The following is a 27,053-nucleotide window of genomic DNA, read 5'->3' as shown; positions in this document are numbered from 1 at the left end:
GGATTGGTATTTTTTACACTATTCATGCCAGAGATTCTGAGGTCACATACATCGCATTATGTTTTTATATTCTATTATAATTTGTCTTTATAGATTTTAGTCACCCTTTAATTATTCTTAGAAATACATTATTTTGAATTCTAGAAATATATTCCAAGTTTTTAATATACTCTTTATAAGAATATAGAACTTTTATATGTATCTAATTTGCAGCCAAGAAAAATTTAATTTAAAAAATTTCTATTTTAATATTTTATATTTGAAGTCATTGAGACTTTGAAAGTTTTCTGAACATACAGCTGCTTGCCACGTGTGAGTTCAGCTTGTGATCATCCACATAAGATACCATTTATTAATTATCCCTATAAATTTGTTACACACACATCAGACATGCCAATTTTATTTCACTCTTTATGGGTAGATTTCAAAGCCTCAGTTGTCATTCCAAAAGAGTATGCATATATGAACAAGGAAATTATTCCGTATGTGTCATAATACTATATCCTGTCTAAAAATAACATATTTAAATACCTTAAATTTGCATCTAATTAATCTTGAATGGTAATAAAATTTTTTGCATGCAAAACAATTATACTTTTTAAGTCTCTGTAGTTCTTGTATCTTCCCAAAAATGAAGATTACATGTCAATCACTTTTTAATCTACTGGAATGTGTAATGCAAATATATTTATATCATTTACCAAATAAATCATACCATATGTAGTTAATCCATCCAAAATGCACAACATTTGTGGTTTCTGTGGTTGATTTGCTGAAATTAAGATGTTATTTAGAGCACTGACGTAGCATGATCTGGTGGATAGCATAAGAATGATGTGGTTTCTTATCTTTAGAACCATTCTCTGCATCACCACTAATAACCATGTGACTTGAAAAAAAATCACAGCCTCTTTATGTGTGTTGTTTGTTTATTCCTCTGATAATAGTTACCCAGGCTGTGTTTGGAGTGCAGTTAAGAATAGGAGAAGAAAGGTACATAAAGATCTTGCCGGAATTATTTTTGCAGATGTTGATGAATGTGATGGAAACCATAGGTGCCAGCATGGCTGCCAGAACATCCTGGGAGGCTATAGGTGTGGTTGCCCTCAAGGGTATATTCAGCATTACCAGTGGAATCAATGTGTTGGTGAGCACTCGCTTGTTAATTGGTATCTGCTTTTCCCACCTTAAGGTATCTTTGAGTAAAATGCGTGAAAGAATAAAGGTTGGCGTTTCAGTGTAGCCTTTAAATCCTAGAACTTAAGAACCAGTGCTTAGGACTAAGGTATGGTCTCTATACCTATGTATATTTGAAAATATCTGTCATAACAATGTTAAGTACCAAAAGGGTAACTCAGCTTGAGCTTTTATAATTCTAATTTTCTGCTAGATGTAATTTTAAAAGATGGTGTCAAGAACCATACTCTTCATTTATTAAGGTCAGAGGCTTTTTATCAGTAATTTAATATCTTTAGATTTAGGGTTGAAGGATTGCCCATCCATCCCCCTCATACAAATCTAAAGGGATTCAGATCAACTTAATGAGGGCTGTTTGTCTGTGATTTCCAGTCACGTATTTAATGGAGGTAAAAGATTTTAAGGTAGAAAAAGTACTTCCTTACCAAGTTTACAGCAAATTTTGTTGAGAACTCCAGACAAAAGTGTTTGTAAAATAAATTCTGTAGGCACTCAGCTCTTCCTTGCACTGTTAAGAGTCATGGAAAGTCTCCTTTTAAGGAAAGATTGATCAAAGACAGCATTATTCTCTACTTGAATAGCCAGCTGACTTAGCATATGCCTAATTTCTTGGCTCCGTGTGAATGCCCTTCATAGACATACTGTCCAACACAGTGTGATGTTAGATGCTGGCACAGCTTAGCAGAAAGGGGAACAGTGGTCCTGCCGAGAAACAGTGGGGTGCGTCCTGTTTCTCCATAGTGATTTAAATTACCCCACACGTATTTCAAATATTCTACCCAGAGCAATCCACTAAATACATTAATCTGATTTTATCCTTGGTGATCTTCTCAAAAGAAATTTCTAATGACAGTTTAGTGAATTGGGAAGAAAATCAAGACAAATTTCAAAGGAGGGAAAACAACTCTGAAAGTCACAACTCTGCTGTGGCCTTGTGCCAGGTCAAGGACAAATGCTTAGCCACACCAAGAATACACACTCATGGGGAAATTCAGAAACCACTAATGATCTAGAAGTTAAGGATAGAGTTTGAAAGGATTATCAAAATGATGAGTCTGGCAGTCAATCAAAATAATCCCATAAGTTTAGTTTACTTCTTTTCTCTTCACAGAAAAAAAAAGTTGCAGAAGTCCTTACGCCCTGATTTATTAATTCATAAACAAAGTGTAGGCACACTCTTCAGAACCTAGGGAATGGTACGTTTTTAGGTAGCTATTACAACAGTGTAAAACAATTATATTATATTGCATTTTTTATGAAGTGTGAAGCCCACCACTCTAATACCATGGACTTACTGGTTAATTCTATGGAACTTAAGAAAAAGAATGATGCTCTAATATTTCACATGTGTCAGCTTAAATAAAATTCTTGTTTTTAAAATGATCATCAGTAGAAATAGTAACATGTATGGACTATTAACTCAATTTCTAAGTTTTTAAGTTTCCTAGTGTTTCTGTCTGTAAGCATCTAATGCAAAAATAGCCACCCAGGTTTTCACCAAATTTGGCTTGACTTAAAATGGCAGGCTGTGTGGGATATCCCAGTTCTCCTGGATGGGCTCCTTGGAGTAGGCACTGAGCACAGCAGTCACCCCAGGGCAGCTCAGGCTGGAGTCCGGCCAGAGCCTGGTGTGCCTTCTAATCAGGAGAGACCCCATGGACAGAGGGATGAGTGGTTTCAAAGTTGAGTTCAAAACTAAAGATACACAAACAGATATCCCCAACTGCAAGTACTAATTAGTGAGCTTGCTCTGCTAACATGGGCACCACTAAGCAGCAGGCCCCTGAGTAGGACGAATCAGAAATTTATTTTGAAAGATTTGAAATTCTTCTGTTGAGCAACCCAGCTGGTCTCTAATAAAACTGCTGACTTTCTTGCCTTTAACCCACAAAATACAGTTAGAATTTTAACTCAAATACATGTCAGTAACAGAATTAAACAACCCATCAGGAAATAATAAAAGCAACAAGCTAGCAAAATAACAAGCGTTATAACAAAATGCAAATCGAGAGGCCAGATTATTTTTATGTCATTTCATGTATGCATATCCTCAGTCATTCATACAATTGAGGGGCAAATATAGCATGATATACTTCAGACAGATTTAACTACGGTCTCCTTGTAAACAGACAGAAATTTTAGGGAATCAGATAAGTAATATTAAACTATAAACCTAACACTGCCAATCTAAGAAAAATGACAGTTCTTGTAAGTGTTAATATTGAGAAAAGCTTTTAATTCAATTGAAGACTTCTAAGTTTCTAGCCAGTTGTCACAGAACGTTTGTAACATTCTGATACATGGATTATGCAGAGTTAGGTAACTGTCTAACATTTGCAAGCATTATTATTATTCCAAATTGAAAATTAGGGAATATTGGCATTTGCATATGATTAAAAATTACATTTTAATGTATGAAGCCTTGGGAGAAAAACAACTTCTAGCTTCTGTGGCCTTTTCAAAATAATTTGAACATGGTTTAATGAGGCTTGAGTCAGTTCAAAGTATGTCTCAAACAGGAACATATTTTGAAAGTCAGAATACCTAAGCCTATAAAATTATACCATGATGTATATTTATAGTGTATAAATATGAAGTTTATCATGATGCTTCCAAAAATTTTACATATTTTAAAATATTTTTGTCAGTGGTATGTTTAAATGCAATTTATTTAATTAAGTATTTTTCCTGGTAATTTTTCTACCTAACACACTATCTAACACTATAGTCATAGCAGGATCAGTTTGTTAAATTATAATCTAACATTCTCTATTAGGACAGAAATACTTCATATAAATGTCACATTTAATTATAAAAGCAGAGGAGCCTTTGAGGCAGAATTCCAAATACTTTGTATATAGAAATAAGATAGCAATTATGTTTGTCATAGGAAGCCTAGTTATTAAGAATTCATTTCTATACTTTCTACCCATGAAATGAAGGCTAAGACTTTGTGCATCTTAGGTAATCATAGTGTGTTTTATATCCAGTGATTAAGAATTCTACATTTGGCAGTCTGATTTAATTCTGGAACTATAATCATGATACAGAAATGGGCCTGATAACGTCTGCCCTTTCAATAACCTCTATGCTGTGGTTAATGGAGTTTAATTTCCTGTCTGAGAGGCCTCTTCGCTGAGACTCCATCTGCATCTCCCATAATCTCACTGAGCTACTTCAGATAAGCACGTCCCTCTGCTGCTGTGTCCCAGGCGCACACCTAATTGCACATGGGCTGGTTCCCCCATGTGGGCTGAAACACAGACGTGTCATCTATTAGGTAAACAGGCACACTGCTCCAGCATAGTCACGAGAATTTGAAAGAATTCCATGGACCAGATGTGACCGGTGCCCCAGGTGAGATGTGGATTATGATAAAGCCCACAGGAGTCAAGCCACAGACTAGCTATCAACCAGACAGTTAGGAGCAAAGTTGTCATTTCCAAAGTTAAAAAGCACAGTCAGGCTTGAATTTGTAAAAATGATAGGAACAACTGAAAGTATAATCTGTAATTATCCTGTTGTCAGGCATTTAAGGGACAGTGTCAGTGGTTAAACTAGTAAAACCTATGTCAGCTGATGACTGGATGCGAACCCATGTCAGAAGGCACAGTCTGCGCCTGATGGGTTCTCAAGCAGGTAAAAGTGCACAAGGTTGATGGTCCAGTAGATACAATTAATATTTATTTCAATTATTTTCATTTAGGGTATTTACTTTTTTTACGTATTTTCTCTCCATGTATAATGAAGGCTAGGAGAGTTGCTGGGAGAATGGATACAAATATAGACAGAGACTTTTTAAACATTGAGATATAACTTACATACCATAAGATTCACTCTTTAAAATGTAAATTCAGTGGTTTTTAGCATATTCTCACAGCAGTGCGCAACCACCAGCACCACAGCACCACAACATTCATCAACCCAGGAAGAAACTCCATACTCATTGGAAGTCATTCTCCATTTCTCCCTCCCTGCAGCCCTGGGCAACTTGTAATCTCCTTTCTGTCTTCTGTGAATCTGTCTGAGGTATAGCCTTCTGTTTGAGGTAGCGTACTGATAATAGAATCGAAGAGTTATTCAGTAGTCACACTGCAAATAGCTGTCCCCAAAGGCTGTCAGCATATTCAGAAACCTAGTACAAACAGGATATAAAAGGGTGGAGCAAGGTTATTTCAAGCTGTAATTTGGGCGGGGGGTGGGGGTTGGCACGGATTTGTTAGGTTTTGTTTTGCTTTGTTTCAGTGTCATATGCTTTGTGAATCAACCATCAGGGTAAACATTTTAAAACACGGTTCTAGAGCCATTTCCCCTGCTGAATCATAGGTACTTGGAGACGCAGGCTCTTTTTTGCCTCACTGCCCCTTTTGCAGTGTTGAGTCTCTTTCTTTGTGTTCATAGACGAGAATGAGTGCTCCAATCCGAATGCCTGTGGCTCTGCTTCCTGCTACAACACCCTGGGCAGTTACAAATGCGCCTGCCCCTCGGGGTTCTCCTTCGACCAGTTCTCCAGTGCCTGCCATGACGTGAATGAGTGCTCATCCTCCAAGAACCCCTGCAATTATGGCTGCTCCAACACAGAAGGGGGCTACCTCTGCGGCTGCCCACCTGGGTACTACAGAGTGGGACAGGGGTAAGGCCATCCACCCCCTTGCACACAGGAAAGCGAGCATGATCCAGCTCAGACTGCCCTCCCTGAGTTCAGGCTGCCTGGCCGCTTGCGACTGTGGGGAAATGAAAGGGGATTAAAGGCCCTGAGGCAAGAGCAATGGACAGAGTGTTTAGGGTGTGGGAGGAAAAGGCACCAAGTAGGCATGTGGATTATGTTCAACCTGTGGGACTACCTCCTTTGTGGTGAGCATAAGACTTGAACTTGTATACAGGTATCACTCTTTTGCCCCTGAAAACGGCTTGAATGGATTCGATCAGATCCCTCAAGGCCAAGGACAAGCAGATGTTTAAAAATGCTGCACCTCACATGTTGTCAGAGATACCTGGGTCATGAGGTACAAGTGGAAATGGCTCCACCCAGTTCTTCTGTGAATTTTGGCATGTGCTAAAAGGCCCAGTGGTCCCTGAGGAGAGTTATCCCTCTCTTTGCTCATCTGGCTTTACGTTGCATGGTGAAGACGTGCCTGGTTGATGTGACACCATCTCCACAAAGCTGAGTTCCCTCCAGCTAGTCGCACACTCCCAAGTGCAGCCGCCTCAAGTCCTGTCAGCTGCAACTGAGGTGGTGGCCACGTACATCCTTCCAACAAGGCAGCCAGTGCTCAACAGCACAGAAGATGGGAACTCAGGAGGAGCAGTGTATGAGTCAGGCACTGAGGGGCATGGACTGTTCTGTCCACCATGGGTACATAAAAATGCTTGAGACAAAAGTCTTGGTGTAGACAAGGGTCATTTAGAGCCAACTGATTGACTCTTTCACTAACCAAAATAAGAGTTCCAAAATCTCAGGTGTTAAAGCAGAGAGCTTTGTTGTGAACAGTAAACATAGGCTTCAGGCTTAGGATTCAACAGTGCTTCTAGCATTCTCTTGGGAAATTCATACTTTGCTTTTACCTTCTTGATTTAACTACGCAGAGTGCTTCAGTTTAATTAGGATTGCAAATTGGGGAAACTTGGGGCTCACTCTTAGAAGAATTTTGCTGTTCAAAGTAAGAGAAATCAGGGGGGTGGGTGTAGCTCAATGGTAGAGTGCAGGCTTAGCATACAAAAGGCCCTGGGTTCAATCCCCAGTATTCCCTCTAAAAATAAATAAGCAAACTCAGCTATCTCCCCCCAAAAAAACACAAAGTAAGAGAGAATCTCATGTATTAGGTGTTGAAGAAAAGACTATTTATGAAGTTTTTACGTTTATAATCTTAGGATTTGCTTTGTGGGTTTCTTATTTCGGAAAAGTCTTTCTCTTCTTCTGGAGAGCTTTAGTTAATGTTAATGATGAAGTCTAACAACACCTTGGTCTCATTGCCAATAGCCACTGTGTCTCAGGAATGGGATTTAACAAAGGGCAATATCTATCGCTGGATGCAGAGGTGGATGAGGAAAACGCTCTGTCCCCAGAAACATGCTACGAGTGCAAAATCAACGGCTACCCTAAGAAGGACAGCAGACAGAAGAGAAGCGTTCACGAACCCAAACCCACTGAGGTGAGTAAATCTCACTTTGTTTTGTCGCAAGATTTTGTCCACATGGAGTCATGTGTACTAAGCAGTAAGCTTTTATGTAGGTTCCAGCCTATCGTGAAATTTATTAGTTAAATTAATGGACACGATATGGCAGAGACAAGTACATTAAAATTAGTGGCATTTTTAGCTCAAAACACAAGGTCTGGGGGAAAAGACTTAAGATTCACAGTTGCAGATCATATGTTTCCATTTTTGATTTGTGCCAGAAGGCAGTAAGATGTCCTTTCTAGGAAATAACTATTTTGAAATGATTCAAAAAAACAAAATTATTTTGAATCTGGTCAGTTCTGTTTTATACATATATATATAGTTCACTAGGCTTATTTTAATTTTCAGTAGGTAAGCCAATTACATCTCATATTCCGTGACATTTATAAGATAGGTGTTCCTTCCATAAACTTTATTCCCAATTAACTTATATTTTGTAAGAAGCTGAGGATCTGAATTGCCTACCACTGATGTTTCTTTGCTGTTAATGGTATTTAGCAGAGTGGTTAAAGGGGTGGGCCACACACTTCGTGGTTTTGAAAGTGTTCCTTGCCCCTCTCCACTTACTACCCATGTTATATGGGGCATGTTTACTTAACCTCTACCTCAATTTCTTCACCTGTAAAATGGGAATAAAAATATTTACCTCTGAAGGCTGACAGGAGGATTAACTGAGTGATTACTGTGAAGTGTTCATAACAGTGCCTGGCATAAGCATCACACATATTCAGTAAATGTCACTGAATAATATCCGGTATCTAGAGATGTTAATGATTTCCCCCAGAGATCAGGGAGAGCACCACCCTTGTGAGTTAATATCACTGCTGATGCCCCATCAAAAAACCACAACTAACTGGCCGTGTGAATTGGGCAACTTGCTTCAGTTTTCTGGGCCTTAGAAACTTATTTGTAAGACTAGACTTCTCTAGCCAAGAAGTCTCTGATTCTATTTTATAGTATTAAATAGGCCAGTATTATATTTACCTTAAGTAGACTAAGGTTCTTCACTGATGTTTAAATATAGCAACTTAGATTATTCATCAAGTACCCCAAACTACAAATCCAGAAATTCTGCTTATGAAACCCTCCCATTGTGGTTCTGAGACATGATTCTATCTGAACACTGACGGGGCAGCTTTAGCACCACCGTAAGCAAGTTTTTAACAGGCGCTCACTCAAAGCATTGGATTTTTGCCTGTCCTACTAAAGTAGCATTCTCAAACCTCCCATACTTCTTACTGAGTGAGACTTGGTTTATGTGGGCCCTGCCCTGTTGGCTTTTTGCCAAAGCTGGTTCAAACCTGAGCCCTGACAACTCTGCATGTCCCTCCCTCTGCACTAATGGCTCCCAGCAAACACAGTGGCTCGTGGTTCCTTGGCCTTACACATCAACCTGAGCCTTCAGAGTGAAGATTCCTCTGGGAAGAGTCCATGCTGTTGGATAACAGCTGCACTTCTCATTATAACTCCAGCAAAAAAAAAAAAATTACATTTCCTAAATTGTCTTTTTTTATTATTAGTAAGCATGCTATTCCATAAACTCAACAAAAACTTGAAGTGTGAATGCTCCCTGTAGGCTCAGCCCTGTAACTTTACCTGGATAAGGCTGAGTGAGAAGTTGTAAAGATTTAAAGAGCATGCTCTGTGGAACTGACCTCTTCTCCCAGCCAACAGGAAGTTACAAGCGGCGTGCGGTGGGGCAGACACATTGTCACTGTAGCCGCACTTCAACAGCAGGTTCCTATCAAGTCCTCTCCCTGTGCTATGGTAGCTCTTCCCACATCATTTCCTGCTCTTTCTCCAGGTTGGACAGACCAGCCTGGAGAGTGTGGACATGGACAGCCCCATGAAAATGAAGTTCAACCTCTCTGGCCTTGGCTCTAAGGAGCACATCCTAGAACTCATGCCTGCCATCGAGCCGCTCAACAACCACATCCGCTATGTCATCTCCCAGGGGAATGAGGATGGCATCTTCCGTATCCACCAAAGGAACGGGCTCAGCTACTTGCACACGGCCAAGAGGAAGCTCGTGCCCGGCACATACACACTGGAAATCACTAGCATCCCTCTCTACAAGAAGAAGGAGCTTAAGAAACTGGAAGACAGCAATGAGGATGACTACCTCCTAGGGGAGCTCGGAGAGGCTCTCAGAATGAGGCTGCAGATTCAACTCTATTAACCCCTTGCAGACTTGGTTCCAGTCTCAAATCCCTGCACAGCCAGCCTTCAGAAGCCTTTGAGAAATCAATGACTAATTTTAAAGAGGAAAAAAAAGACTTTTGTTTTTTTTCCTCCCTGTCTCAGACTTCAGAATGTTGACTCTCACAGGGAGGGATAATTTAGACTCTGGTGTGGCCAAAGATTTGAGTACAGAGGCAACCGTCATTACTGTATTTTTTATATAACTTCACTTTAAAATATATTAAAAAAAAAACTAAATGTTCAAGAGATCGGCATATGGCACTAAATGCACAAAAATAATGTGAGCTTTTTTTTCCTGTTAGCAGTCTGTAACACTTTGGGTATTTTGCTATAGTTGCTAATTAAAAAAATATAGATGTTTATTTATTTTTAATGCAGTAATATATGGAGAAATGAACAAGCTATGTAAACAAAAAGGGAAACTCACTTGTTTTTCTTTAGATTTATAAATTTGAGCTATTTCTTTTAGAGGTGCTTTTTAAAAAATTCAGTAGATTCAAGAGATGTTTCCTTTGGTTTTCTGCCAGTTGTCCAACTGGTACACATCTGATTATTTTAAAGAAAGACTTACAGAGCTGAATGGGCAGTATAATCAATAATTTAAAAGACAGAAATGCCATTCGATCCTTTCTAAAGGAGATGAAAGCCAGAACAGCTCATTGTGATGATTATTTCACATCACCAGACACACCAGGCAACAGAAGATGAAGCACAACCACTGTAGCAAAATACCTTGACTGCTTGTGAGACCAGTAGCGTTGCAGGCCAAACCGTACTGTATTTCCTTCTCATAACCTCAAGGAAGCATATGTGCTACCCACGACACCTCATTCTTACCCAGGGTGTGCTGCGTACTCGTGGTACTGTAGGCAGCTGAAGAACTGCCGTTCCTTGGAAAGGAACACCTGGCGTTCTGTAGTGTTTGGTGCTGTCTTAGATTAATGGTGCATTTATTATGTTCAAGCTATTTCAGGACTGCCATATGTGCAAGCAAATCATGCAGTACAGCCAAGGAATATATGTTGTTTTTTTTAAATCCATTTTTTTTAGAATTTTCATTAATACTGTAGTTATACACCATATGCCTCGTTTTATCATAGCCTATTGTTTATGAAAGATGTTTGTACAATGAATTGATGTTTAGTTTGCTTTAGTCATTTAAAAAGATATTGTTCCAGGACGTGCTAGTAAGAGTTTGTCTCTGTTCTTCTCAACCCAAGAACCTGTCCCTGGACCAATGACCAAACCTCATATGTGAAATGGCCAAAGCACATGCAGGCTCTGGGTTGTTCCTCTCACACCTGTGCTGACCAAAGATTAGTCACCAGTTATATCCAGTTTGGGATTTTGTTTTGTTTTGTTTTCTAATAACTAAAAAAAAAAAACAAACAGTGTAAATTTGTAATCAAGCGTTTGTGAGGAAGAACTTATGGCTTTTGGTTTTGTTTGTTTTCGTAGGTCTGTGTATCAAATATGACACTTTTCTTGCAATAAAGCTTATTTTGGGGTACCTTTCCGGATGAGAGTTTTATATGACTAAAATCCCTGCTGTGTTTATGGGAAGGTGTAGGAGCTTTGCTTACTGGGACCTGAATGAAAGTACCAGAAAGAGAGCCAGGCACAGTTACAGGAAAACAAGGGGGTGTTGTCAGATCTGTGACACAGAATAAGCAGGACTGTTCAACTGACAATTGCAATTTAAAGTCGTATTCAAATAGAAGGACACAGTCAACGTAGTTAGTTGTTCACTTCCTCGCAGACTCTAAACCTCCCAGAGACCTCAGAATCTCTCCACTCCACCTCACCTGTACTTTTTTTGAATGCCATTGTGTTAAAGCACCCTAAAGCACCTGTGAGGAAGTGAAACACTCCCTCAGAGTCTTTCTTCTTTAGGGGTTCCCTCAACGTGGGTTTTTAAGCAAACGTACACAGCAGGCATAACCCGGGCCACATGGCACCTTCGCCAAGAATAATCCAGAGGCTTCCTATTACTTGCAGTGTTGTACCCGATCCCCAGTGGAGAAGTGTGTAGATAGGACAAGTGGTTTAACAGGGACTCTCTGCTGATACATGACTGAAATGAGCAAAGACATGTCTCAGAAGTTAATTCCACCGCAAGGTTTGAGAATTTGTGTGCTTAAATTTCTCATCCGAAGAATAAGAAAACAAGAAAATATTGTGACTGAGCTTAATGCTGTTCTTTGCCAACCAGAAATTAGCTGCATGGAATAAGGGAGGTATTTGCCTTGAGGCATCCTTTAAAACCTAATGTGGGTCCTCAGTTTCATCAGGCATCTGTTCCTGGCACAGCATGAGCACTGTCCTGGAACCAAAGTTGACTCTGACTTGAACGAAATGTTGAGCAACAACACTGTTTAGCTTTAACCTGCTCTTGAGGAAGTCTGAGTATCTACACCATTAGGTGCTTTACACAGAAGAGAAAAAAGACCCTTAGGTGCTTCACACAGAAGAACGTGCTAGAAGGAAGTGACAATGTCATGATGCTCCTTCCAGGAAGAACCTTTTCAGGCACCTCCGGTGGCCTTACTGAGACTCTCTTTAAGCATTGACACAGCTGAGATTAGTTTGTGTCTCTCTGGCAACTAACTGCTAATGATATATTCTGTACCATTTTGTCTTTCCCATTAACGTCTAAATGGGACGTTAGTTGGTAAAATTACCTAAAATTTACCTTGGTAATTTACAGAAAACTTTGCACAAGAGTAAAGTACCCCAGACATATAAACAAAATCTTACAGTTATATGTATTAGTAATGTAATAAACAATAATTTGGTCTTCAGCTGACATGGATTCTTTCCCCACGAGCATTTAGATTTGGAGCTTTTAAAAATTTAGTCCTGTTGAGGACTAAATCAATAACTTTTTGATGTTATTGCTTACTTGTGGTAGATGAAAGTTGGTTACAATTTGCACATAAACATTGAAAATAGTTCAGGGTAATATAAAAGGATTTCACTCCAAATTCAAGCATCTGCCCTTTTTCATTACCCAGGAATATCAAACAGGATTAAGTCATACAATATGTCCCTTCTAAATACTTTGAAGGTTTTGTTTTACCTTCTTGGTTCAAGAATAAATGCTTAGTGTGGAGGGTAGGCAACACAACTAAAATTTACTGAACATCAGTCTGAGACCTAGAGACCTTTTGGTTCATATCGTTAATGCCTCAAGGAAAATGAGTGAATTTATATGTTAAATTGAACCATGAGTAACTGCCAATATTCGGCCATGTTTGACCTACAAAATGGTAATGACTCAGTAATTCAGAAATATTCATTTTCCTCAAGAATAGACTGGAAAGCTGAAAATTTCTCTTCTCTTTGAAAGACAGTCAATTCTGTTCATTCCTTTCCATGCTACTTGTGGCTCATTTGTACCCCTAATTTACAATAGTCCATGAAAGAATGCACATAATTTATTCAAACAGCCATTTTCTTTCATGCTCCAAAAACTTTGGAAAGAGTCTGTATCACACATTTTGGGGGACCTTGAGGGGATTAGTAGAAGCTGTTTAAAGACAAAGACAAACCAATTGGGAAAGGTTAAATATAGCACAATGTTTTTTACAAAATAAAGGGAAAACTTCAGGAATATTTTTTTCTGAAAAGACAGGGGAAAGATGGTGATTCATTAACACCCCAAAGGAAGTGAAAGTGACAGCTCTTTTGCAATCTCAGCCAGCCTGCCTTTGATATCTAGCTTATGGATCTATTTTTTTTTTAGCACGATTGCTTTCTCAAATAAATACTGTGATTTTCTTGCTTAATAAGAAGTACATATTTCCGACCTTAATTCTCTTTGAAATCCACTTGATGTACATAGTAAGAGTCCTGAAACACAGTGAACATCTCACTAAATTCAGCACTTCAACCACCAAGGCAGTATCACCTTGCAGGTAAAAGAAAGAGACCTTCAGATCAGGCAGACCTGTTTGGCAAGTGGGAGACTGGGCAAGCTCACCGACTCCCTTGCATCTGCAGCCCCCTCTGAGATCTTAGTGACCCTACTTTTGGATGAATGGGAGGGTAGAAATCTCTTGGGTGTCCTGGTGTAATATGCGAGGCACTTTTGCTCAGTTATGAATGTCCAATTAGTTGTAAATAAAAGAGGAGATTAAAGGAAGGACTCACTCCAACAAGCTACACAACGTCCCTGAGCCTTGGTTTCTTTCCTAGGTGATGTTTCCCTGCAGTGTGGCTAAGAGGATCAAGTGAGATAGTATAGCAGTGCTGGCAGCTGAGGGCCCAGCACACAGCAAGCACTTTGCAACTATCAGCTGCTCTTCTTCCTCCTCCTCCTCCACCCACTGCTCCTAAAACCACAGTACGAGAGAGAATGTGCCCCCGTATTCACACAAAACTCCTTCCTAATCATGGCCCTGAAATTACGACTTTCCCACTGAATTATAGGACCACATCCAAGATAAATAGCATTAAAGACGTGTCCCCTAAATGGTCTGTACCTCTAGGGAGTCTTCAGAAGTCCTGGTGTGATCATGAGAGTTTGGTGTCTCCACCCTGCTCATCACTTACTGAAGTCACCGGCTGTAGCCCTGGAAGTTCAAGCCAACTCCACAGCCAGAGCTGTCATATGTACAGATACCTAGGAAACCAAACATGAAGGAGAATACAGACTTCTGATAACCCCTTTTAGGATGATACAGTGTCACGGAAAGTCAGAGCTAGAAAGGCCTTTGGAAACCTACTCATATGTTCATGTGAGGAAACTGAAGCCCAGAGTCATAACCCGGCCAACTGCACTGCTGGTTTCCACCAAGTTGAGACCAGAACCCTGGTTGCACGGTTGTAGTCTGGTGCTATTCATATTTCCACTACATGGTAAGCCTATTTGGATCTCTTTTAAACCTTGATGATATAGGCCAGTTCCCATGGTTTTGGCTCACACTGAATCCAAAAATGTTTTCCAAGTACGATCCAAGCACTGCTTTTTGTTTTGTCTACCCGCCCTCTGTGTAACTGCTTCTAACCTCCTGTAGACCAGAGGTTTGTATACACACTAGAATGCCAAGATACTGGCTGCCACAGTGTAGACCCCACCTAAATCATACACTTTCTTAAAAGCATGCTGGAGCCATGACTTTCAAAGGGTTAAACATTTTATTTAAACCAGACCTTCAGAACTTCAAAAAACATACACTTGTTTGCTTTACTAAGAATGCTTAAGGAAAGCACACTAGTTGCTTGTGTTGCTTAATTGTCTTTTTTTTTTTTCCTTTTCCTGTGTGCCTAAAAAAGATATTACTAGATTAAGCTGGCTTACTTTTGAAACAGCCAAGAATGAATAGCTCACATTAGTCACCCCCGTTAGGGCTTCAGATTAAATTTCAGGATGTAGTGTAGACATTTTCCAAAGGAAAACAGGAAAATGCTTTGCATGATTTTTAGAGCAAACCATAGGGAAAGTTAACATTAGTAGCCTTCCCCAGACAACTACTGCTACATGTGTGAGTTCCATTAATGAAACAGCAGTAGAGGCTGTGAATGACCAATTACCGAAAATGTGTCAAAAAAGCAGCCCTTTGGTCTGCTTAAGCTGCCTACATTTTCACTCCTGGGGTTTCTTCCTTCCACTCTGTCAGACCCAAGCATCCCTGTACCAGGGGAACCCCTTCATGCTGAGGTGAATTTAGACCTTCAGGCCTGTGCATTCATGAATATAAAGCTTGAGGCAGAGTTGTAAGTCCCGTGGCCATATACCAACACCTGGAACTCAACCTGAGATGAACCTTAGTCGATCTGGTAATTCACAGAGCCAAGACCAGAAAATATTCAATGAATAAAGGAAAAGAGGGAGACGATTCTAAGACTCTCCAGAGTCTACCACCTTGAATAGTAGTGGGCTGCCACAGATCACTGTGTGGAGCTGGACACCATCCAAGGAGTGGGTGGTTTCACAGTAATGATTTTAGTGGAAATCCTCTGAACAAATTTCTGAGGATCATTCTGGAGAAATCGTCCCTTCTTTCTGGAGGAGTTTCTTCATTTATGCTGCTTTCGTTTACTTTTCTAGGGAGCCTCATAGATCTCACCCAGAATGAGAGCAGACTGAAAGCTCTTTGGAAGGCTGACTGTGTCTTGGATTTGTCACATGAGGGGATTCCCAGTCCAAACCTGTACTGAAGCTGCTGCTGCTTCCGTAGTGTTGTGGGTGGGAGAAGGGAGCCAATAACTTCATTTTTAGAGAGTTTATACAGCTCTTATTTCTGAAACAAACTGACTATATGAATATTTGTTGCATAGCTTTTACCCAGTCCTAAAAAGATTTTTCCCTCCAAAGGCTTACAGTCAATTCAGGGAAACAAGATTACCACATAAGATTATGAAATGGTATATAGTTAAAGGCCCAGATAAATGGTCCAGAATTTGTCTTGAAAAAGTGAGTGGTCCTTGAAATGTAGAGCTACTGGAAATGGTCTCTCAGAGATGGTGAGAATTGAGCTTGACCTTGTAGAATGAGGCAGATTTGGGTACAAGGTAGAAAGTTGGAAGAATTTCCTGGAAGATAGACTAGCATGAACAAATTTTGAAGTCATAATGTGGATGACATATTGGAACACAAGGAAAAGATAGGCTAACGGGCCGCCTTGAATGATGGTACCATGAACAACAAAAGAGAAGATTATTAGGTAGTATGGTATTCAGGCATGAGGAACCCTCAACACCATGCTGACCCATTTGGACTTTACCCTTTAGTCAGTAGCTAGTGAGGGTCATTGGTGTATGGATGAAAGTTGATGGAAAAAAGAGGACCTTGGACCAAGCCTAGGAAACTTTTTATATAGAAATAGAATAGGAGGAGCTGAAGAGCATCTGGGAGAAAGAGGAGGTGAAGAAGTAGTAGTGAAACCAGAAAAGAGGAGTGTCAGGGATGCCTAGACAGCTATTCAAGAAAGTATCATGAGAATTTTTGCTAACAAAATCAAATCTTCTCCTTTCTCCCCCATATCTACTCACCACAACCTCCAATCTTCATCTCTTTCTTCACATTAATCACTTTGTTGCAAGCAATGACAAAATAAATGACGTACATGATCCCTGTCCACCTGTAGACCTGAGAGGTAGCATGGCAGAGTAGGAAACAGATAGCCTTTGAGGCAGGAAAAAGAATTGAGTTTGTATCCGAGCTGCCATTCATACCTTACTCCTAGGATTATTATGAGGATTAGAAATATTAAACTCTCTAAGCACAGAGCCTAAAATACAGGGCATACAATAGACCAACAGCTGCTTTACTTATGTCAAGAAGAAGGAGCCCTGAGTTTTCCTCAGTCCCATCCCATGCCATATATTACCATGAATATCTAAGCCAGGATGAGTCTGCCATTCACAAGAGCTTTGCCCTTTTTATTCATTGTCTTTGCATCCTCCCCGTCTCTCTAGATTGGGCAGGATGGAACTAGGTTGCCCACACTGGGCTCAGTCCCAGGACAAACCAGGGCCAGGCCTCTTTGTTTCTGAAGCACATGTTGAAGAAAGGTGGGGTCTTCTCTGCACAGGAGGTAGATTTTTACATTTCACAAAGGACCAAGGAAAACTGCGATAGGAAGAACCATTTATGATCCCCGAGCTTTGTGCCAAACAGCCTCAAGAAGGGTGGAAATAGCCTAGCTAAGTAAAAAAGAGATGAATCAAATGCCATAGTTATATGTCAGCCACTTTAATTATTTCTTTCCATGCTGTCATCCTTTGCTTTTCCTGTAATACTCTCCTAAACTGTTCCATGGGCTGATTGAGTACATGCATGTGAAGCATGTGTAGAATAAATAATTATACAAGACGGTTTTGAAGGAATAAATGCATTTGGCCTAACAAAACTAATTCACATCTTAAAAAGCCAGCTTCTCCAAAAGCCAGTTATGTCAGCTAACTATTTCTTCAGCAACCTAGCAATTTAATTCTTTACCCTTGTCTCCTTGGCCAAGTTACACATGAATGGTTTTCAGAAAAGAAAAAAAAAATGCTTTCCAGTATCTGTTTTAAATTTGTTTTTATCTACTTTATGTCTCTAACTTTGTCCTTGTATTTGTTTTACAGCAAAAACAAAATAGAGAAAAGATATCAACTATGTCCCCAAAGGTTTATATATCTGTAAGTTCCCTTTTGCTGTTGATAATAAAAGCAATTCTGTTTCATAGCATAGGTTTTGTCCATAAACCATAAACATCCACTTCTCTCACTTCCTTCAGGTCTCTTCTGAGGGCTGATGAAGGAAGGGATAGCCAGCGGCATGTGAGTGTCTCTCAAGGTCGTGCCTAATAGCAGCCATTTCTGTTGCAAGGAATCTAATTGCCTGATTGCTTGATCTTCTTCAAAAGAGGAAACTGAAACCATGCTGGAATCAGAGAGAGCCAGGATAAGGGGTTGTGTTTCTGAGTCCCTGGCTCTGACTTCATCCAATCGCTGGCAACTGACAAACCCTCAAAGAAATCACACTTTCTATGTAACATATCTGCCTAAACATGAGGCAACCCCAAGTGTAAGTAAGCACCCACTTTCCCAACTAAGACTGTTAAAGAGAGAGAGAAAGAAGGAAGTGTGGCCAAACTGAATCTATAACTGTTAGGAATTGTATAAAATAATAATATTTACTTTCTATTTACCAATTCATTACACACCTATTTCAAATTGTATAATATCTAAAATAATATATTGATTTAATATATTTTATTTCTCTACACTCACATTTTATAAACCATTTTTTATTTAAATTCCTTGCATGCATCTTTGCCCCATGTATGTTCTGCACTTTTCAAATCATTTAACACAGATTTCCAAAGCATGCTATCTCCAATGTCACCTAAATTGTTTTAAGACATAGCACTTTTCAAGTGAGGTTGTACTGCAAAATTTTTCTCAAGCTACAAGTGCTCATTTGCATGGTATTAGAGCAGTTGATAATTTTCATTCATCCTAAAAATGTATATTCATGATCTCTGCAGAGAAATCATTCACTATATTGCTTTTTAAAATTATCATTTAACAGCATCTTTAAAGGTGATCTGAAACTTGCAATCAAGAATAATTACTAAATCTGGGACTTAGGGCCTTGATAAAGAAACTGAATTCTATTAGAGTTAAATCTTATTTTGAGTAAAATGGGAAGCCGCTGTTGGGTTGTAAGCAGGAAATGAAACGATCTGATCTCCCCTCCCGCTAGCTTCTCTGTGAACTGTCCCTGGAAATGCAAGGGCAACAGTTGAATCAGAGAGGAGGTCACAGCAGTCACCCAGGGGGGACATGGAGGAGGTGGTAGAAGGAGGAGCTTCTGGATATGTCTGAGAGAGAGCCCACACAATTTACTGATGAAATTGGTATAGGATATTAAAGGAAAAGTAAAAGAGTAAAGGATCATGTTGGAATAAGCCGCATTTCTGAATGGTGACTGAGACTGACAAAGACTGCCACTCTTATCCTCTGCCAGGAGTAGAATGGGTTATCCCCGTGAGAACAGCCTTTGCTGTCATTTAACCAATGACATCATGAAAATACCAGGCAATTTCAGCTTGTCCTGTGTCCCTCTTTAGTTGCCCTAGTAGTAGCTCCACAAAAGATAGTCTGCTGGAATAAATTTATGTGTTTCTTCCAAGCTAGAGACTTAAATTGTCCTTTCTTCCAGGTTGATGAGTCCCATTATGAGATGTTTGCCCATCAGGAAGCTGTTGCCCCAGAGTATGGCCTCGTTTAGCATCAAAATTGTCCGATAAATGGACAGAAAAAATATTTTATCCTAATTGCATTCTCCAATGAAGATGCATCATATTTAGAAGTCATGTGGTCTTTATCGAGCAAAGAAAATGGGACCCAAACACAAGATTTCCTAAAGGGTCACTTTGCTTTCATAGTCCTCCTCTGCTCTACATATCCATTCCACACACAGAACATGAACTAGGCTCTTGGAAACAAAGTGCACAACTTACCTCATTCCCCATATCTTATAAATACATACAAGGAGAAAAAAAATACATTCAAGAAATTTGGATTGATAAAACATCACCACCATGTGGTTATCCTTTCACAAAAGAAAAGAAAAGGGGCTAGCAGAAAGATCTGGCAAGATGTAGAATAAGTCATAGGAAATAGTACTAGTAACTTCAGGAGAAAGAAAGGACATGCAAATATTAGAAAGAAAGCAATTAGTAAACATCTTGATAGCCTTCTATGTCTCTTCTCCAATCCTGGTTCTAAAACCACCAGCAAAATGCACCACTCCTCCAACCTGTTCCCAAATAAAGAGGCATTTCTTCCAAAAGAGGTGGTGAGAAATTCAATCCAGTTCTGAGGGTCATGAATCAGACATGACACAAGGATGGTTCAAAAAACAATATTAAGAAACATTCCCCATGGGAAATATTGAGTGGAACAACCAAATCCTCAAATTTTGCTTACAAATGTAACAATCTCTACACGGGTACTTTAAGCATAGACTCAGCACTACGTATGGCAACAGCCCTTAAACTCAAACAGCCGGGTTAGTAACCTAAACAATTGCCTGTTAAAAGCGTACTTATGACAATGGTGGTGAAAGCATATGGAAAACTACAGCAGGAGCCCTCAAGTCAGAAAGACAAGAGTCTAAAAATAAAACCACACCTATCAAAATGAAGAATGAGACACAGATAAGAAAATAACAAGAAACAGATGACCCTGATATTTTCCATTGTAGTGTTTAAGTTTTAAGTTCTTGTTCTGAAAAAATTTCTACATGAAGATTCTGAACACTTCTCTGTGCATTCTACCTGTGCAAGAGAGAATAGTAGTACTTTGTCAAACTTGGAGAGAAGCATTTGGCTGGTGTGTTGTGGAAGACTCAGCAATCTAAGTACATCCCGAGCTCATGGAGGAAGGGTTCCCCCAAGGCATGGGAAGACACTGTGGGGGAAAGCCAGAGGGGGCCCTTCTGTCAAGACTTGCTTAGAGATAAGCTTTGGAAATTATACTGCTTAAATAGTGGGACACTTGCCACAAGAATCCTGAATAGTTTTATGGTTTTCTTTCTCTTCTCAGAATTAACCATTAAAAACTGATGCACAAAGATATTAATTCCTTACCAGCCCCAGAGAGAAGTCACCGTAAGACTGAAAATATAGCTCCCATTTAGCCCATCACAAAGTCTAAAAGAATGTCCTCTCCTGATTGGCAGAGGAGGGTAAAATTTATTTTATGTGCCTATCTCAGTCTGTTGAGGTGGCTGTAACAAGAATACCATAGACTGGGTGGCTTTTCAACGGCAGAAATTTATTTCCCACAGCTCTGAAGGCTGAGAAGACCAAGATTAAGGTGCCAGCAGAGGGCCCACTTTATGGCTCACAGGTGGCGGTCATGTTGCTGTGTCCTCACATGGTAGAAGAGGCAAGGGAGCTTTCTGGGCTCTTTTTTAAAAGGTCATTAATCACCCCTGAAAGGCCCACTTCCAAGTATCATCACATGGGGGATCAGGTGGACACAAATATTCTATATATATAGTAGTCCCCTTGGGGGAGGGGTAATATTTTGTCATCATTTCTAAGTATGAAAACTGCTTTTAAAATTGTTTCTTTTACGTGTTTATTTAAATTTGCAGGGAAACTGATTTGGATTTTTGGTTTTTGTGTGGATCAATTCTCAGCATTCTAGGGGAAAAAGTGTTCTAAAGGTTTTTCGTCCCTGAGTAAAGATGTTCTTATCAACTGGACTTGAAAAGAACTTTCTTGTTTCATATCTGGGCTAATCTTAGGTAGTGTAAGAAAAAATAAAGACAATGGGCTTCAGAATTAGATAAGGGCTTGAGGTCCTGCTCTGGTGTGCGCTATCTCCATGACTTTCGCAAATCACTTCACTTCAGTGACTAAGTAAGGATTACTATTAACCTACCTGAAATTGTTATAGAGGTTAAATGAAGTGAGGTTTTAAGAACTCCAAGCACAGAGTCAGGTTCAGAGAAGGTGCTAAACATATGTCCACCTCCATCCCCTGCTCACCACTGGTTTTCCTGCAGGTAACACTCTTCTAGGTTCAGATCAAGACACTCAAATGTCTCTTACTTTTCTCCATAAGGAGAAAATCTAGGTTAGAAAAGGTGGAACACATTCTTTTGGTGTGACTTCCAACTCTCTTTAGTGTTATGTGTCAAAATTAATTTATTCAGTGATTTGGCTGATTTTTTCCTACACCTCAATCAGCAGATAGCTGCCAAACAGCACTTAATCCCTGCCAACTCAGAAATCTCAGCTCTTATTTCTAGTCATACCAGCCTGTCCCTCCTTAAACCTTCTAGAAAAAGTAAAGCTCTTAAGAACACACCCAAAGTATACCTTGATCAAAGGAAAGCAAAGCATAGGTCTTGGGAGCCTGTCAGCTTTACCCTGACCCAGGGTGGGTTTGGGCTTTCTTCTCCAAATGTTTGTTTTGGGTAACTTTTCAGAATTGTGAGTTATTTTTCTTCCTCCCATTCTTAATACAGTGGGGAGAAAAAAAGCACATGCCATAAAAAGCCCCAGTACAACACCTGAGCAGCATAATCAGCTTGGAAAGTGAGGTGTCATTGAACGAAGCCAGCCAAGAAAATGAAGTCAGCCATATTAACATATGAGCTGGAGTCAGAAAACACTCTTGGTGAGGAAAAAAAGGAGTAGGGGAGACTTTGCCGAACTGAGATTAACTTTTAAAATCACATTTTATAAAGACACTGTGGCTAGCTCAGTAATATTGAGAATTATGATAAAGTTTTTGCTGGGGAGTAAAGGATGTACTTCCTGTGGGACTCCAGCAATTGATGGTGAAACAAAATGAAGTTTAAACAGTTAGCATTTCCAAGTATTTCTTGCATTATCTAACTGTGCCCACAAGTTGGCCCTTCCCATGAGATGTTTGCATCCCCATCTGTATATCACATTCTTTGTGGTATGTGGGATGCTACCCCTAGTGCAAATCAAGGAGACCACCCTGCAAGATTCAGAGCACCCATTTTTGGTAGCATTAGTCACCCTTCAGCTTTTATCAGGCTGTGTTTTGAAGTAACTGTATCCAGAGGAAGCCAAGGCAGTTCAAGAAATTTTAAGGACTACTTTTCTTTCCTGGGAAAGTTTAATTTGTTGATTAGTGGGCTTGGAACAATGCCACCCACAACAGATGCTTTAGCAAAGAGGAACAGTAAAACAAATGATTGCTCGAATGTGGAGCGTCTGCAGAGAATCTGGGTAAGAATTACTGGTGTTTAATGACCTAATCCTAGCAAAGTCGGCCAATAGTAGAGTTTAGAACGAATTAAATCTTAATTCCTTGGTGCAAATGAAGCATAATTAAGATGCAGTGTGGTGAGTTCTTGTACATGTTAATTGTGCCTGAGTTGGCATTAGTATCTCTGATTAATGTTCACAGGAGATTTTTTTGTAATTATCTTTTTAAACAGTATAGGTAATTGGTGTTTAGTAAGCTAATTTCATATCTTTCTTTATGGTGTCTGTCTATAGAGGACAGTAAGACCCTTAAAATGGTGCCAAATGAAACCTGTAGCTACAATGAATTTCTTGGGGCCACAGCAGGTCAGATAGGTAACAGGGCTTCAGAAAAATACAACCCTATTTAGAGCAGGCATTTGCATTGCTGCCCACCCTCAAGACCATGTAACACATAACCCCAGAATGGAGACAAGCCTGGGTACCTCCTAGGCTTCTTACAGAAGAAGTAAACCATTCCCTAAGTTAGCCAACATCTTGTAAAATCAGTGAGTCATCCTTATCAAAGGAACCAAAAGAGCAGGTGTAGCTATATTTATCACCTGAGCCAGGATGTCAGTATGTGTGTATTATGAGGTCAGGGGGCCACCAACTGCCAAGTGTGTCATTGTTAAGGATTAGTATAAATCAGCATAGAAGGATGTGACTGGGCCCATGAGTATCCACCTCTACCCCTCTCTCCCTTTCTCTCATACACACACATACACACACAGAGGTTAGGATGGACCCATTGCTAAAACAGCCTGGTGAAGAAGAAAGAGTACTGAATTTGTAATCACTAATCTTGTTCTGATTCTCCTACTAATTTGGCTGTATGGCCCAGGCAAGAAAACTTTGTTGTTTCGTTTTCCTCACCTGTAGAATGAGTGTTGTATCCAGATCATTCCTGTGGTCCTTTCTAACTTGACCTGAGTTTATAAGTCTATTTCTTGTCCCAACTCATTTTTTGCCTATACTCTTTAACTTAAAAACTTACAACTTCTTGGAGTTCCCTTCACCAGGATGGATCTTACAATGATATTCACAGTGAATAAGGGAGAAAGCTTAAAGAAATACATACAAAATGTACGGTGCTGTGATTCTTCAAGGGGCCACAATACTTTCTCAAGGAAACCTGCTGGTCAGAGGTGTAAATTGTAGAGAAGGCACAAGTATGATTCAGCTCAGTGTTCTATTCCTGTCACAGCTCCCTGGAATAAATACTTCATTTCTTCCTCTCCATGGCAATGGGCCACATCCTTCCCAGGCTTGCCTCACCCTTTTGGCACAATTCCTCTCCTGTAAAAGCAGGATCCTCCCTACTCCCAAGAACCTGGAAGGCTAAGGCATTGGCACTTCCACCCTCTGAAAAACTGCCCTGCATCCACAACTCACATCCCATTCTCCAAATCTACCTCTTTCTTCCCAGCTGCTACCACCATGAGGCCAAAGTAGGACACTAGAAAGTCTCTCTGTTCTTTAGCTTTCTTCTGAGGATGTTTAATGGTGGTGGATTGCACCATATCCAGCTAGCTACAGCCGAGAGGGAAGCAGCCTTTTTCCCCCCAGTCACTGAGTACTCGGCCATTTATCCACCTGTGACCCTACTACCACCTCTCCTGATTCTACCCATTTGTGTATAGAGTCGTCCTCTTTCAGCTAGAAGTCCAGCAAGTTTCTTCACTTTTTTTGTGGAAGTGGGGGACCAAATTACATTATTTGAAGAAATGGTACAAAAGAAAGAATTTAAGTAGTTGTTTTGGTACAATTTATAGAAAAGATAAAGTTAATCCCAACATGCACACTCAGCCTGGTGACCAGGGAAATCACCCCCATGACTATGAGAAGCCAGCCTACAACTTAGCTCTGGTTGCCACTGTCTCCCAGGTATATTGGTCAAAGAGATACTCTGCCACGCCAGATTTGGGGGCCACCATGTTGCACAAATTGGTTATGAGGTCTCCCAATTCTTTGATGAATTTCACCTGCTCATTCAGGTAATGAGTCTTGATGAAGTCAACAAAAGTTCAGTTTCCAGACTCATTCCACCTACAGAATTCATACTCTTATGCACTGGGCATTTTAAAGCCATTGGGAATCTCCATAATTTGGGAGATCTGTCAAAGCTGTGTGTCATAGAGCAACTATCGGCCTAGAACCAGAGGGAAAGGCAGGTGACAATGCACAGTAACTAATTCACAGGCCTATCCTTGCCTCTGCTAATGGTCTCCTTTATTCAACTTGCGGGGAGGCCTCAGAGCTTCCAAAAGGCTCAAGTGTACCTGTGACACATTATCTGGAGAGGACATGAAGATGTCAAATTGAATAAAGATGTGGATTTTTACAGTAAGTAAAAGTGAAGTACTGTAACAAGATCAGTCAGCTTCTCGTGTGGGACGGAACCATGAGCCCGTTAGGCATTCTGTGTTTGGACCCTGATCCCATCCCAGCACTGGTAACCAAAGCTGTCACCCGACTCCATGACATTGCCCTCCCTCTGAGACTCATCTGGCCCCTTCTGGTGATACAAACTTGATTCAGAGTCCAGGCTCCAGCACATAGCCTTCCCACTTAGGCTGAATCTTTTGTGCAAATCCACAAACCAGAAATGACTTGGCAATTGCCCCCTCCACTCAGTTTCCTCCTTGGAAGAACAGGAGAGGGCCCTATCTGCTGCAACCAAGCCTTTTTAATGGAAGTATGGCTAAAAGATGTATTTAGAGGAAACACAGTATTGGAACTTCATAAGACTAACATTCTTTTTGTTCTTCTCTTCATAAAATGAGACTTCAAAGCCACATTATGTCATATTGTGGATGAAAAGGGGCTGGGTTCAAAAAAAGGAATTTCATTATTAACATCACCATGGTTAACCCAAGTGCCAAGATTAACAAACTAACCTAGCCCTCTGGCAATTCATTGTCATTTAATATATATTTAGAGCGCACCCTGTGTGCAGAAATGAAGAGAACACACACGTGGTCCCTTCCCAACCAGACTTTACAGCCCAAAAAGGCAAGGCTCACATCTGGCATATCCTTTCCATAAAAATACTAAAATGCCACATAAGCATGGTCCAATCATATTAAAATGGTTCTGTAAACCTTAATGTTTGATAGGTGTAACCTCTCTCACTGAAACATCTTATGGAGATTTGGACAGAAATAACAGTATTCTTCTTTTCCTTTCTCAGACTTTCTTGTTCTGCTACTCCCCAAAAGCCTGTTATATGACAGGCATTCTGTGAGGCTCAGGATCACAGAGCTGAGTAATGTATAGAACACACTCTCAAAATACTCAGACTGGAAGGGAGAGAGGGAGATAAGAGCAGAGGTGGGACCAGATAAAGACATACTGGGGGTGTTCATGACCCAGATCATGAAGGAAGCAGCTCAAGAGTTTGGATATAGTAAATGAAGAGGGCATTGTACATGGAGAGTAGGAGGGCAGAGAGAAGATTTGGGTAGTAAACTTTGTAAACCAGGGAGGAAAATGATCAAGTTTGTCCTTCAGGGAGATAAGCTTGATGGCTGGGTGGGGAATGGATCAGAAGGGAGACCAGGGATTAAAGCTGCTGAAACGGCCCAGGAAGAGAAGAGGAAGGTTGAATTCTAAGACGGAAGATATCTAAGTCTTTCCAAGTGCTGCCCAGGCAGATCTCCCACCTACATATGTTTTCTTTCCTCAAAATTGTCAGATTACCCACACTAACTCACCGCCAAAACCCTGGGACTGAGACAGGGAAGAGCTGGGGAGTGTATCTAAGGCCATGCATGCAGAGAGAAGTCGACCTGATCCCCTATCGATACCTACAGTCCTCCTCTCATTGCCCTTGGCAGCCACCAGTCCTCCACACGGCCCCACGGGCATCTCCTGACATGTCCAGGAACCCTGAGTCTCCATCTGTCAGGTTCATGCAGGTTATTCTGTGCCTGCCTTACCTGACAGCCATGGCCTTTAGGGGTTGTAGGCTCTCGTTCCACTCTCTCCTACCCCCTAGTCAGAGGGCCCCTGAAAGTTTTGGGTGCTCTCTCATAGCACTTTGAGGGATGATACTGGGCCTGCTGGAGCCTCCACAAACTTCCACTAGGTCTACTGGCCTCACACAGCACACACAGGACATGGAGTTTCTTCCCAAGGCTTAACTCTGGGAATCAATTCACAGGATCACTTTGCTCTGGGACCACCAAATCCACTGGGGATATTGTTATTTCCTCCCCAGCTCTGGCCCAGGAAATAC

The 27,053-nt window shown here is 40.4% G+C and overlaps 1 protein-coding gene across 1 annotated transcript in view; it reads left to right on the top strand.

Annotated features, from left to right (window-relative positions):
• The window catches only part of FBN2 (fibrillin 2), a 206,194-nt gene extending 196,301 nt beyond the window's left edge, over positions 1 to 9,893 (top strand). The window contains exons 62-65 of the mRNA XM_010981038.3: positions 1,028 to 1,147; positions 5,599 to 5,830; positions 7,178 to 7,349; positions 9,181 to 9,893. Coding sequence (XP_010979340.2) covers positions 1,028 to 1,147; positions 5,599 to 5,830; positions 7,178 to 7,349; positions 9,181 to 9,555 — 899 coding nt within the window. The 3' untranslated portion in view covers positions 9,556 to 9,893. The remainder of the gene's footprint in view (positions 1 to 1,027; positions 1,148 to 5,598; positions 5,831 to 7,177; positions 7,350 to 9,180) is intronic.
• The last annotated feature ends 17,160 nt before the right edge of the window (positions 9,894 to 27,053 follow it).

This window comes from Camelus dromedarius, chromosome 3 (genome assembly GCF_036321535.1).
Source record: "Camelus dromedarius isolate mCamDro1 chromosome 3, mCamDro1.pat, whole genome shotgun sequence".
Taxonomy (NCBI): domain Eukaryota; kingdom Metazoa; phylum Chordata; class Mammalia; order Artiodactyla; family Camelidae; genus Camelus; species Camelus dromedarius.
The sequence above is the reverse complement of the archived record's forward strand: the minus strand, read 5'-3'. Positions and strand labels throughout refer to the sequence as shown.